The 14,371-nt window shown below is 33.2% G+C and overlaps 2 protein-coding genes across 2 annotated transcripts; one reads left to right on the forward strand and one right to left on the reverse strand.

Annotated features, from left to right (window-relative positions):
* Positions 1-1,203: 1,203 nt before the first annotated feature.
* LOC144555458 (uncharacterized) lies at positions 1,204-2,877 on the reverse strand. Its single transcript, XM_078303798.1, has 5 exons — positions 2,546-2,877; positions 2,357-2,444; positions 2,175-2,245; positions 1,990-2,046; positions 1,204-1,451 (listed from the first exon to the last, which is right to left on the reverse strand). Exons 1-5 carry the CDS (start codon positions 2,654-2,656, stop codon positions 1,311-1,313), a joined length of 468 nt encoding a protein of 155 aa, XP_078159924.1. The 5' UTR covers positions 2,657-2,877; the 3' UTR covers positions 1,204-1,310.
* A 9,253-nt stretch (positions 2,878-12,130) lies between these two features.
* GATL7 (galacturonosyltransferase-like 7) lies at positions 12,131-14,124 on the forward strand. Its single transcript, XM_078303628.1, has one exon. The coding sequence runs from the start codon at positions 12,710-12,712 to the stop codon at positions 13,841-13,843; it is 1,134 nt and encodes a 377-aa protein (XP_078159754.1). The 5' UTR covers positions 12,131-12,709; the 3' UTR covers positions 13,844-14,124.
* The last annotated feature ends 247 nt before the right edge of the window (positions 14,125-14,371 follow it).

Consider the following 14,371-nt stretch of genomic DNA (forward strand, 5'->3'; position numbering starts at 1 on the left):
AAATTCAAAGAGTTTTAGGAATGTAGATGCTCTAAAGAAGAGAGCCAATGCGGCTATGCCTTTGCTTTGAGGCTTGGACATGAGCAAATAAGATTCCATTCCATAATTTTCGCAACTAGCAGAATAACAACTTCGTCCCTGTTATGATTCTTTCAATGTTTCTAAATAGTGCACTACAGCAACATAATAGCAATTCTATAGTGTTTTCAGACCTTGAACGTTACGCTATAGAATAAAAGTGTATTATTTCAGCTACGATCGTTAGAACAATAATAGCGATCCGTTATCTACGCTAAATACTACACGCTATGCTACATAGATTTTTGTATAAATGCTCAAACTAAAAATTAATTTTAAAGATCAATTTTTTCAAAGGTTCAAATTAATTTTACTTTTAAGCAAAAAAAAAAAAGATAGTTTATTTCATGATACCTATGTTTTTTTAATAGAAAAAATATGTAGTTTATGTCATGATACTAAGGTTATTTAGAATGGAAAAATAATAAAATAGATATAGTTTACAATATTATTAGAGATATTTTGACTAGTAATTTGATTTTTGTACTAGTTCAATATGAATATTCTAATTCTTTAACAAATTTTGTGTTACTTATTGCTTTATGAGGCTTTAGTTAATGTTAATAATTAGTAGAAATATAAAATATATATTTTTTAAACAAAAAATGTTATGTAACTTTCGATATATCTACGTTATTCGCAATATATATATTTTTTTTGATATATCTACGCTATTCACAATATATATATTTTTTTTTAACCTTTCTGTTATGACACGATAATCGCTACTTAAAACCTTGGATTCTTTTATATTAGTTGCGAATAACATAAATGCGATAGCGAAATACAAAAAGTGCATTACTAGAAACTTAGCGCAGATGGAGAAATGAAAAAGACTCGGCATAAAAGGAAGTACGCAACATCTTTTGCTGCCATCACACAGCTTACATAATAATTGCCTCAAAACTATCATGTTTCGTATGGTTCATAAATTATGAAACAATTATCATTTTCATTGGTCAAAAGTTAAAGGATTTAATTGAGTAACGCAACCATGATTTTTTGATTAAAATATCCTGTCATTAAAACAAAAATATATATATATAATAAACAGGGACACTAAAATAAATGATCAGCATTGAAACAACAAATCCAAGGGTCCCAAATAGAGTGACATCACACAAATGGTCCCAATTGAAATCGACAGATTTTCTTTTGGTCTTATAACACAGTTTTGTTTCCATCCTACCACGGTTACAACAACACAGTCAAAGGGAGGCAGCAAAGACAAATCAGAGACGCATGTTAGCATATGGCGTGACACGTGTCCTCTTGCCTCCATCCGACGGCGCCCGACACGAGTTGCTGCCGCCGTCACAACCACTCACTATTTCCTCTAGCATCTTCTGTAAATCCTCTATCGTGTCCGGTTTCTACAGAATTTTCAAAATTAAACAAATTGCATTTATTTTCCGTACGGAAGTAAAAAAATATCTTCATTTCTGTAGAAAAGTTCTCTAAAATTGCCATATTTTTTGACAAATTTTGAGGGTCCATACCTAAAATAAAAAAAAAGTAATAAACAGTCTGCAAATTTTTTATTCATTGACAATGTTTGCGATCTTCTGCGAACCGGGTTCGTAATGACAGCTAATTTATTGATAATGAAAAATAGGAATGCAGTGTGTTTTCTTTACAAACAAAAAACAATTATGCACACAATGTCCGCAAATTTCATATTTCCAAAAATTAAGAATTTAAGATTCGATTTGGGTATCTTTTGAATTTTACATTACTATAAAGAAAGTGTCTTTGGACAACATTTTCTTGGTTGGGATCCTGAATAAGTATAATATAATAATATAATTAATATTTAAAACGAAAGTTTGGTGAACTGTCTAGTGATATATGATAAAAATATCTCGCAAGACTTAAATGTGTGTGTGTTCAGAGTCAATGAGAAGCACCAACCTCGCTTTTCACACTATCCATCATGACAAGCATCTCTTCCATAAAATCGGAGAAATCCTGGCCGTCAAAATAAAATACAAAAGAACAGTCGTCAATCGCTAGAACGAGTCTAGAAGCTAATCGTGGTCCCCATTGTCAGTAAAAGAAATACGACAGAAAATATTTACTGTTGTTTAAAAATTGACCTGGTCGTCGCCGTCTAACGGGTCGAATAGCCCCGCATCGTACATTGCGCGCTTCCCCTTGTCGGAAAGAACTGCACCCACAAACCCGATCCGATAATTAGAACCGACATATTCGTTCCACACAAGAATTGAAATGGACTCTACCAAAACGAAAAAACCCAATAACCCGCTAAGCATCTTACCGGAATACGCTTCCTGGATTCGTTGGAACCGCTTCTTGGCCTCCGCTGCTGCCGACGGATCCTTTGTCCACCGATCCGGGTGCCATTTCTAACTCAACCCGATAACATTTTCGAATTAGCAAGTTTCGAAAGAGAATCAAAGAGAAGTAAGAAACTACACGCAGAGAAGAAGAAGAAGCGGTGGCATACCAGTGCTAGTTTTCGGTACGCAGTGCGTATATCTGAGGAAGAGGCGTTCTTGCGGAGGCCAAGGAGAGAGTAGTAACAGGAGCCGTTCGATCCTGCGCCACCTGCATCCATCGCCGTCGGATCTGTTGCTACAACATCAAAGGATCGACCGACCGACGGGAGAAGCGGAGGAGAAGAATTTGAGAGGGATATTTAATGTTAATTGTTCATAGTTGTAACTTATATATAAGTTAGGCAAAAATATCTAAGATGGGAAATTCGGGCTAGTGGAAGGAAATGGTTAATGCGGTGAAGGTTCCAGAGGTTGTGGCGAAGCTAGATATTTTTAGGGCGGGGACGAGATATTGACACTGTAGTTCCGATTAATTACGAATATGGTATTTGTTAGCCTGAATGCGTATCCTCTGCATTAACTCAAAAGAAAGTTTAAACAGTGCCAATCCGACACCTGCTTATAACATCAAGTGATTTTCAATATTAGTGCAGATCTAGTTCACACAAATTTTAAGACTGTACAAATTTATCATTAGTGCAGATCTAGTTCACACCTACTTATTCCCTTTTGAGTTAATGCAGATGATACGAATTCTAGTTTAGGACTGTACAAAATTGCTCAAACTCGCAATTCGCTTGTTAATGGTTCGTTTTAACTCGCTCATTTACAACTTGAGTCAGTTTCAATTCGAGTTAGCTGACTCATTTAATAAATGAGTCGAGTTACATAACTCGCTCCTTTATAACTCAACTTATGTAATAAGTTGTATGAAAAATTGTTGGATTCTAAGTTATTATCTGTGTTAGATTGTTTGTATTTAGATAAACTTTTACTAGGCCATTTCAATCGTTTGTGCATAGATAAACACATATTAGTGTATAACAATATCTAAGAACTTGATTGGTTAAACGAGTTGCGAGTCAACTCGAGTTGATAACAAGTTGAGTTCGAGTTGGCTCTGCAGCTCATTATTACCATCCCAACTCGAGTTGACTCGCTCGTTTATTAAATGAGCTGAGTTCGAATTGGAAGTAACTCGCTCAAACTCGGCTCATTTACAGTCTTATTTTGATTAGCCTACTATAGATCGAATCTGTATCACCCCAGGTACTTGAGGTGCAAGTTATAAATCTAAACTGTTTTTTTCATATAGCACGAATCTCAAAGCAAACCCCTTAAGTCCTAACTGGTTTCGGATTGAGTTTGGTCCAACTGGAATTAAGCTGAACCGTCCATTTATATAAAGAGGAGGGTTCAAATGCACCCAAATTTTTGTGCATCCAAATGCACTCTATATTTCAAATCCTTTTTCTCCATTTTCAAAGTTCGAATAGTCAATCTGAACCGTTAGATGTGATCTATATATTAAGATATGCTTGGAGACCAAATTTTATATTTTTTGGATTTTTTTTACTATTTATTAAGCCACTTTGAAAATCGCTGATTTTACATTTTCTGGACCATTGGATCAGCGATTTTCAAAGTGGCTTAATAAATAGTAAAAAAATTTCAAAAAATGTAAAATTTGGTCTCCAAGCACATCTTAATATATAGATCGCATCTAACGATTCGGATTGACTATTTAGACTTTAAAAATAGAGAAAAAGGATAGGGTGCATTTGGGTGCACAAAAATTTGGGTGCATTTGAACCCTCCTCTTATATAAATTGTACTTCAGGTACCTAGGGGACACGGACTTGAGATCAGAGGTCGGGATGGAGCGTGAAATGCACGTGATTAGAGTATTTGGGAAATTATCGGTGCCTTCCGTTTCAGATCAATCCCTACTCTAGTCGTAAGTCCACAGCCTTCTGGCCTTCTCGTTTTCGCCGTGCTATTTTAATTCATTTAGTTAGGAGTTAGGACGGTGCTATCATGAGAGTAGGTGTCAGTTAAATTCTTTTATTTGTTTGTCTGATTTGTATCGTATTTGATTATATGAATAAGAATAAGATTTTTTTTTTATTAGTTTATCGAGTACAATAAAAATAATAGTTTATTTTGTTACTTGATGATTGGTGGGAAGATGCAATAGAGTAATGTTGTAGATGGATTGGTTTTCGTCTTTTTGGACAAGTGAATCGCTAGAGACGTAGCGTCATCGTATAAAATATTTTTTAAAAATAAAATTATATATATAGATATATATGTTTCTATGAATATAATACAATAAAGTTTTGTATTTTATTAAATTTTTATAATACAAATTAGTTGTATTAATTTTTTATTTTTTTATTTTTTCTTGTTTTGAAATAGATTTTACTGAAAACACAAATGAAGATGTCAATGGTATTTTTTTATCCGTTTACTCGATCCGTACTGTATTCGAAAAGACAAGTAAATGTAAAGTTTTTTTTTTTTTTATTATAATGGGTATGGGTATGAAAATACCTCCACCCAATCCGTATCTTAGCCATTGACACCCCTATATGAGAGCACTATTTTATTTTATTCTTATTTATATTTATTTTGTCATTTTACTTTTTCATTTTATATTTTATTCATAAATACGTAACACAAAAAGAAAAAATATATTATAATGAGATAAAATGTACATGGAAAAAACAATTATTACAATATAGAAAGATACAATTAATGCACCTCAAAGAAAACACCTTTATGAAAATAACTTGCAATGTAAAATTAAAAAATTTACAAGAATAAAATTAACAATATGATCAGTTTTTTTGTGTAGTTATTATGCTTATATTGAAGATATTTTAAAAATTATATTGAGATCTTGTCTGATCATCACTAAAAATTATTTCAACTTTTAATAAGCTATATTTAAATATAAATCAATTGGTATATCAGATATTCCTTCAAAACTGAAAGCTCATAAATCCAGCACGGTATACATTCAAATTATCAAGGCCTTCAAAACTAAATTAAAAAATATTTTAAATTTTTTTTTTTTTTCATTTTCTACAATTTCATTGACATAATTATAAATCAGAGATAATTTTATTTGGAAATTTATTATTCTACCGTAAAAAATAAATTCTAAAATAAGCTGTTGCGCACCTACAATGATTTAAATCACGAACCAATAATAACTCAAGTATGATTCTAGGTTCTTTTTACAGTTTAGTCATTAATTTATCTACTTTAATCAGGCATAGTAATGATTAATAAATCAACCATGTTACGATAATTTAAATTATTTTAATTTGTTAATATTTATATTTATTGTCGGTTAATAGATAAATCTTATTTTATTCTTAACAACATCTCTTAGAGTACCGGAATCACAAAACAAAACCAAAGAAGTACTTAATTGATAACTACATATCGTAATAAAAATATATATTTCGTAGACTTAAATTATTACTTCGATTCTCTTAGAAATTTTCAATTTGTTACTAATTTTTATACAACTAAAATATGGCTATATTGCAACTCTAAAAACTTACTGGGGTCAAAATAGTACACAGTGCTATAATCTTTCGGGATAAGAAATAAAGGAATATGATTGTAAATTCTTTCGTGTTATGCATTTTTTTTTCATTTCTTTTTAACTAACAATAAATTTTTCAAATTGTAGAATTTCTAACGGCTAGGATTTTTTTACAGTTATTGCCGCGAAATTTTTATCGTTGCCATAAAAAAAATTAAACCAAAACATTCTTGTTTTGAGAGAATTTCATCCATACCCAGGCCTCAGAGTCAATCTGCAGCCCCATTTAATAAAGACCGCACAGCCGATTCACGGACTCAAACTGGAAGCTGCAGATTGTGGCCCAGTTATACGTTTTCTTTTCCTTTTTTCTACTTAAGTTCGTGCCATGCAACCATTTTAATACCATTAAATTGTCAGAGATTTTTGCTACTTTAAAATATTTTGAGCCTTCATTATTTAATTAATAAATGATTATGTAAACAAAAAATATATATATTGTGTGCCGCAGATCCCATCTGCGGACTCCAGTCTGGATCCACGGATCGGCTGTGTGGTCCTCATTAAATGAGTCTGCGGATTGGTTCTGCGACCTGAGTAATTTTTGAATTTTAACCAAACGAGGGTGTTTTGGTTTATTTATTTTTTAATATGGTAATAGTAAAAATTTCGGGTTATTGCCGGCAGCTCTTTTTATCCGTAAAATGTACTTTATAAGGGATTAACCAATTAAAAATCTGCTGATTAGAAGTAATTTTCCCACCTAAACCTCATAATAAAAAACAGTAAATACCATTATTCCAAACCTAAGCTACTGCTTCCAATATAAGTTTACAATTAAATTTTCTTGGTCTTTAATCTTGCTTCCAATATAATTAGTTATAAGCAAAAGATTTCTTAATTTTGAATTCTAAAGTTGTGTGGCCAAAAGTGAGCCTAGTATCTATTGGGTTGTACAAGTGGTAATTCTCATGTGACACAGTCACCTCCAATATCAATTTGCTTTATTTTTAGTACCCAATTTTTGTTGCATAAAGTAGGCCTGAAAGGTAGAATTTGGCCCAAATAATACTACTCAAACTCAAAGGCTTTAAAAGAATTTATTATATTAGTAGTAATTCTCACCTGATCCATTCAGAATTAGGTCTAAATGATTTACTACTCAAAAGGCTTTAAAAAGAGAGAGTCTATGGTACTATGCATATTACGATTTGGCACCGTGCTACGGCTCTATATTCGAGTTTTCAAATCCTAACGGTCGATCCGAACTGTTCATCTTGTTCTCCATATTAATATGTATTTGGAGACCAAATTTTACATTTTTTTTAAAAAAATTTACTATTTTTTAGATATTTAGAAAATCACTTGATCTGAAAATTCTGGACCATCCAAAAACAGTGATTTTCAATAAATTTAAAATAATAGTAAAAAAATTTCAAAAAATGTAAAATTTGGTCTCCAAACACATATTAATATGGAGAACAAGTTGAACGGTTCGGATCGACCGTTAAGATTTGAAAACTCGAATATAGAACCATAGCACAGTGCCAAATCATAATATGTATAATACCATAGACTCACTCCTTTAAAAATATATCATACGAGAACAGAAAGTAATGCCATTACCATATATGGGTTTGCTGCCTTTATAGTTTATACTTAGAAATTTATGGGCCGGATATGGGCCGGATATATACTTAATATATACATTCATATTTATTAGGTCTTGGTTACAACGGGCTTTACAATGAAAATTTTGGGTTTAAGTGTTTAACCCGTGGACTGTTCTCTCGTTCTATCCCTGCCGTATATATATAATATATATTTTGAGTGATGCTTCTATGGACATAAGGACCTATTTGTAAAATGAACATATTTTTATTTTCAAAGTTCAAACAGTCAATCCGAACCGTTCATCTTGTTCTCCATATTAATATGTGCTTGGAGACCAAATTTTACATTTTTCTGAATTTTTTTACTATTTATTAAGATGGGTACAAAAAATATCAAATTCAGACCATTGAATTTGTACCCATCTTAATAAATAGTAAACAAATTCAGAAAAATGTAAACTTTGGTCTCCAAGCACATATTAATATGGAGAACAAGATGAATGGTTCGGATCGACTGTTTGAATTTTGAAAATAAAGATATGTTCATTTTACAAATAGGTCCTTATGTCCATAGAAGCCTTTGCCATATATTTTTGTCAAATAATGAAGCAGAATGTTAGCTGAACTGCTGTTTATTTTACAAGTGTCAAACGTGATATATTTTAGTTTTTTAAAAGAACAAATTAAACAAAGAAGACATTGTGTACTCTTTTCCAATGCATTAGCTTAACAGTTTCTATCATGTATTTTTAATAAAGTAAACAAACTCATGTATTGTTAATAACACAAAAGGCCGAAATAGCATGCATATTATCACCTAATGTGGACCAATTGAGTTATAATGAGGATTTAGAGGCTGCTAAGGATATACAGTAATATAGATATGTTGGAAACTACTACAGGCAGATCCACTTGCAGAGGGACACTCAACCTGCCTTAATTCAAATTCATATTAGGTCAAATACCTAAAGGATCAAATCAGTGGCGTAATCAATATTTTTATCAGGATAGACAAAAAATAAATAATTAAAAATTTGTTATTGTTTTTATTTTATTTTTATTTTTTTAATAAAAATTTAAAATTGTCAATGCACTCTTTCTTAAAATTGATTTTTTTTCTAAACAGTTTGATAAAAAAAATTAGGTTAAAAATTATTTTTTTACTATAGTTTGTGATTAAGATAATTTTTGTGATGTTTAAAATAAATAGATTCAATGTATGTTAAAATCGTCAATAACAAGAGTCTGAAATTCTGAAATTGAATGTTAAGACCCAAATAATTTCTAGATGCTCATAGTTCTCTGTGAACCAATAATTATTTCTATTTTTATACGACCAATACACTAAGTCTATTTAGAAAGAAATATCACATTATTTTTCTTCTCCAAAGAGCCTCCGTTCACTTTCTTTAAATCTACAAAACTCATTTTTGTTAAATTCAAAATTGACACAAAAAAGATCGAAACAAGACACAACTAAAAGACAATCGCAACATGGGTAGGCAATGGACTCAAATAGAAGTAGGCAATGACATAATTTTGTACGAATGTATAGGTAATTTTCAAAATCTAGGACTAGACGGTTGCCTATCCCTAGTCTATACTAACTCCGCCGCTAGATCAAATCCGAACCGTGTAATGTAAATTTGTATGAATCTTAAAGTGTGCCCTCTATATTTCAAATAGACTCGAATTTCTTATGACTTAGACTGTAATTTCATTTATATATATCCCCTGCGCACACCCTTGATTAGGACCCTAGCTATACCAGTATAGATTGATCTGTTTGTTCTGGAGTGAGGGTGCGGTCATATGCATATTACATATTAACTTGTGCTATGAATTTATATCTGTATTTTTAAATTCGAACAGTAAATTTAAAGCGTAAAATATAATTTGCTTGTGAAAATGTACTTGGCCACTGTACATTTTTCAGATTTTTTTTTTTTACTATTTTTATTAGATAGATAGAAAATTACTGCTTTCAAATAGTCCATAATTTTTAAAATTAAGTGATATTCTATCTATCTAAAAAGTAATAAGAAAACTAAAATAATATATAAATTTTGATTTTTAAGTACACTTTCTTATGAATATCATATTTAAGTCAAAGTACTAAATAGCGATTATCGCTTCATCACGGAAAGACTAAAAAAAAAGCTATCATGAATAGCGTAGCTATAGCGAAAACTATCGTACATAATTCTTTTGTTTACAAAATTATGTCTTATATTTCTACTAATTATTAACATTATCTAAAGTCACATAGAGCGATAAGTAACACAAAATTGATTAAGGAACTATAATATTTATATTGAACCAGTACAAATTCCAAATTGTTATTCAAAATATCTCTAATAATATCATAAATTATCTATCTTTTTTCCATTCAAAATAACCTAAGCATCATGGCATAAACTATATATCTTTTTATATAAAAAAAACCTAAGCATCATAGCATAAACTATCAATTCGAAGTTCGAACCTTGAAAAAAAATGATCTTTAAAAAAAATCAGTTTGGATCTTTAAATAAAAGCCTATGTAGCATAGCGTGCACTATAACGTGTAGCGGGTAGCGCAAATAGCAAACCACTATTACCATTATAGCAGCTGTAGCTAAAATAGCGCACTTTTACCCCATAGCTTAGCGTTTAAGGTTCATAAACGCTATAGCGCGTTATTTAAAACATTGTATTTAACCGTAGTTTGATTATTAAAATAAAGATATTAATTAATAGTAAACGTTGATCCATAATATAGCATGCATATTAATCCTCACTCTTTGTTTTGAATGTTATTTTTTCCCCCTTAAAAGTAGGATGCATATTCTTCTGTCAGAAATTGAGCCGTTTTTAAAACCAATTTAGTCCGGTCATTGGCATTGGGTCATTAACTGTTTCATGAATTATCATACTTTTTTGGGGGTCAAACCATACTATTTTAGTATTTTGGTTGAGAAGCTTAAGGTATGGTCACTCATTGAGGCAATACTAAATTCCTGTCATAGTTTTCAGAGCTTGATTGCATGTGCAACTACTATTATACACATGGTAGTAACATATTGTTTCTGCCAATGATGACCGTTTGCTTTAAAATGAGCAAAAACTTAGCTTGCACTTTTCATAACGGCATTGGATCTGCTCCAATTTCATAGGCATAAACTATATCAAAACTCTTTATTTGCATTTAATTTGTGTTTAATTTATTTTTTTTGACGTTTTTGAATTGAACTTCAAATAAAACACAAAAAAATGTATAATACATTTTATACACGAATAAAACGCGAGTCACGTATTATTCACGAAAAAAACGTCAATTTTTTTTTTTATTTTGTTTGAAGTTTTTGCTGGGGTTACATTGGAGATTTTTTTTGGCTTACTTATTGTACCGAATTATTCCCGAATTATATTCGAATCGCAAATTTTTGAACTCGTTGAACCGAATCCGAACTTTTCATTTGTTACTATGGTCCATAGTGACAAATAAATAGTTTGGGTTCTTTTCGGTGGAGTCAATAGTTCGTAATTCGAAAATAATTCGGTATTACAAGGAAGATGTTTTTTTTTGCATTTTTTGTTTTGAGTTTTATTCGTGAATAAAATGTATTATACTCGTGAATAAAATGTATTATACGTTTTTTTTGTGTCTTATTCGGTTCAAAAAGTAAAAAAAAAAAAATTAAACGTGAATAATTTGCGAATTAATTGCGTATCTAATTACTATAGTGTCAACTCTCTCATAATTTCATCTTTTGAGAAAAATAGTTATTTAGCTGCCGAATATTATCTTATTAGGAGAAGATAAGAGAAGTCAATATAAATATTTAACACATAATTAATTAATGTGATATGGTACATACGTTTAGACTCAAATTAATTATATCGTAGTACTCATTTAAAATTAAAGATGTCCTGCAGGTAAGACAAATTAATTAGAGACATCATAGTAAATATCAAGGACCTAACTATTTTCATGCTGCCATATGACAGTTTTGTTATTTTGACTATTAGCATTTTTAAAATTTCTTTAATTTCTATACTTTATATAATTCCACTGCATGCAAAGACACACCGACGCTCTCTGTAATTAATGATGAATCACCTCAATTAAAAGCTTTTATTTATTCGGATTTAATCCAGCTGCAAGCTTTATTCATTCATCCAATTTGCCAAATTAAATTAGAAGAAAGTAAGAAAAAGCCAAAGTATTCTAGTTAACAAAGGAAGGTGTGCTTGATTCATTCAAAATCGAGGGATGCACGTTCTGAGCTGTCAGTTCCTCAAAATCGGACGATCCAGATTCTCCCTCTCTCTGCACATCCTAGCTGGACCCACGGAGCCAGCGTTCCACCATTCAATTTCCTTTCACCCAACAGTTCTTCGTCTCTACACCTTTAAATATATAAACTTCCGTGTAACGAATTATCTTTTGAATAAAATAACTGTATAAAAGCTTGCTACACTGAATCATGAAGATAGAGATCCACATTTGACCGTTGACTCGGAATAAACTACCCGCACCTAACACTAACATGCACTTGACTATTGATAACTAATCTAACAACATGTACATCTCCACCGAAAATATTCGTATAACGCATTAACAAAATGTAATGTAATACCGATCAAAATCAATCATATATCAAAGTAGAGATTAGAAGGGGGTTATAAGCTAAGCGAGTATAGCTCCGTGGCAACCGCTTCTGCTGCTGCCGCTTCACAGCTCTCCCCATCAAAGCCAAAAGACCAAAAGAGAGGAGAGAGAAAGTTAGAGGAGGGAAAAAGAAAAAAAGAAAGAAAAGAAAAGAAAACAAGAAATTACATAGAAATATTGAGAAGCTCGGTCGGCCATGGCGGATTGGTGAAGAATGTGGCCTACGCTCGGTCCACGATGAGCCGTTATGGATTGTAATTGTTATTATTCCTCCCTCTTCCTTCCCCTCTACTCCTACTACTGCTTTGGTTTCTCCCTCCCCACGCGATTCTCCCTCTGAAATTGAACAACCTTCGATTCTACCCCCTTTCCTTCCGATTGAAATTTGAATCTGGCGGACGCGAGGGACAGCATTGTAATTTCGCAACTCACCGATCTGCTAAACTTAAAGATCAGACGAAGACGGAGACGGCGCAACCACAGCGTGTTCCCAGCCAAAGAAGCGATGCTGTGGCTCATGCGCGTCTCCAGCTTTTTCACGGCGGCACTATTAACCGTGGTTCTTTCGCCTTCTCTCCAGTCTTTTCCTCCTGCTGAGGCCATCAGATCTTCCCATTTCGATGGCTACCTTAGATTTCCTGGTCAGATTGCTGTACCGCACCCACGCGCCAGGCACTTTGCCTTTCGACGGGCTCCGCTTTTTCGCAATGCAGGAGATTGTATTGCCCGATCGAAGACGAATAGCAGCACTGGTAATAGTATAGTCTGTGATCCCTCTCTGGTTCATATAGCAATTACTCTGGATGAAGAGTACCTACAGGGCTCAATTGCGGCTGTCAATTCCATCATCCAGCATTCTTCATGCCCTGAGAATGTTTTCTTTCATTTCTTGGTATCGGATACGGGTCTGGAGTCCCTGGTTCGGTCAGTTTTTGCACAACTCCAGTTCAAGGTTTACTACTTTGACCCGAACCGTGTTCGCAGTCTAATCTCCACTTCGGTCCGACAAGCACTTGAACAGCCATTGAATTATGCACGGAATTACTTGGCTGATCTGTTGGAGACATGTGTGACTCGGGTAATATACCTGGACTCTGACCTGGTGGTGGTCGATGATGTGGCAAAATTATGGCGGTACGATCTCAGAGGACGCACCGTCGGAGCCCCTGAGTACTGCCATGCAAATTTCACAAAGTATTTTACAAAGCGATTTTGGTCAGACCCAAGGCTATCTGGTACATTTGCTGGTAGAAACCCTTGTTATTTCAATACAGGTGTAATGGTGATGGATCTGGACCGTTGGCGACGAGGTGGCTTCACGTCACGGATTGAGCATTGGATGGAAGTGCAGAAGGCTGGAGGTGGGTTGGGTCGGATTTACGAATTGGGTTCGTTGCCTCCATTTCTGTTGGTGTTTGCGGGTCGTGTGGCGCCAATTGAGCACAGATGGAACCAGCATGGATTGGGTGGAGACAATGTGAGGGGCAGTTGTCGAGACCTGCACCCGGGACCCGTTAGTCTGTTGCATTGGAGTGGGAGTGGGAAGCCTTGGGTGCGGCTTGGCTCAGGTCGGCCGTGCCCGTTAGACGCACTCTGGGCTCCATATGATCTCTATGGGCCAGCTCTTCAGCCCCGGTAAATGGACGAACCGCAAATTTTTTAAATTTTTTTAAATTTTTTTTCTTCCACCTGGTACCTGTTCATCCTGGTCTATTCGTAATATTCTTTTTTTTCTCTTTTTAAATTTTGGATTTTTCATTGATCTCCTTCTATCCTTCTCTCTATTATTAGATGGTGTTAATCTTGTGTTAATTAGTGTTCTTTTCATCTTATTACTGGGCGAGATGTATGTAATGGTGCTATAAAAGATGTTTTTTGCGTCTAGAATATAAATAAAGGTAAAGCGAAAAGAAAAAAAAAGGTCAAATTGGTTGCAGTGCCTGTTAGATTTTCTCTGACATGTTATTTATTGCCAATCTAATCTAATCCAATTCAATATCTGTTTATCAATGCTTTTGTCGTCTTCTACATTATGTAATTTTTTTTTTTTTCATTTCGTGTTCAAATTTCATTATTTCAGTATTCTCGTCTAGTCAGAAAGTGCCATGAATCCTATTATGTTTTCTTGATGTACACTGCAAGTCTGCAAGGATGAAGAATGGAAGCC

Source organism: Carex rostrata, chromosome 6 (genome assembly GCF_964058835.1).
Source record: "Carex rostrata chromosome 6, lpCarRost1.2, whole genome shotgun sequence".
NCBI classification, from domain to species: Eukaryota; Viridiplantae; Streptophyta; class Magnoliopsida; order Poales; family Cyperaceae; genus Carex; species Carex rostrata.

Excerpts from the sequence above, each read along its gene's own strand:
- LOC144555458 (XM_078303798.1), bottom strand. The coding sequence starts at position 2,656 with ATGGATGCAGGTGGCGCAGGATCGAACGGCTCCTGTTACTACTCTCTC. Across the intron at positions 2,047-2,174 it reads CGTTAGACGGCGACGACCAG|GATTTCTCCGATTTTATGGA; the intron begins GTCAATTTTTAA and ends TTTGACGGCCAG. Across the intron at positions 1,452-1,989 it reads TGGATAGTGTGAAAAGCGAG|AAACCGGACACGATAGAGGA; the intron begins GTTGGTGCTTCT and ends AAAATTCTGTAG.
- GATL7 (XM_078303628.1), top strand. The coding sequence starts at position 12,710 with ATGCTGTGGCTCATGCGCGTCTCCAGCTTTTTCACGGCGGCACTATTA.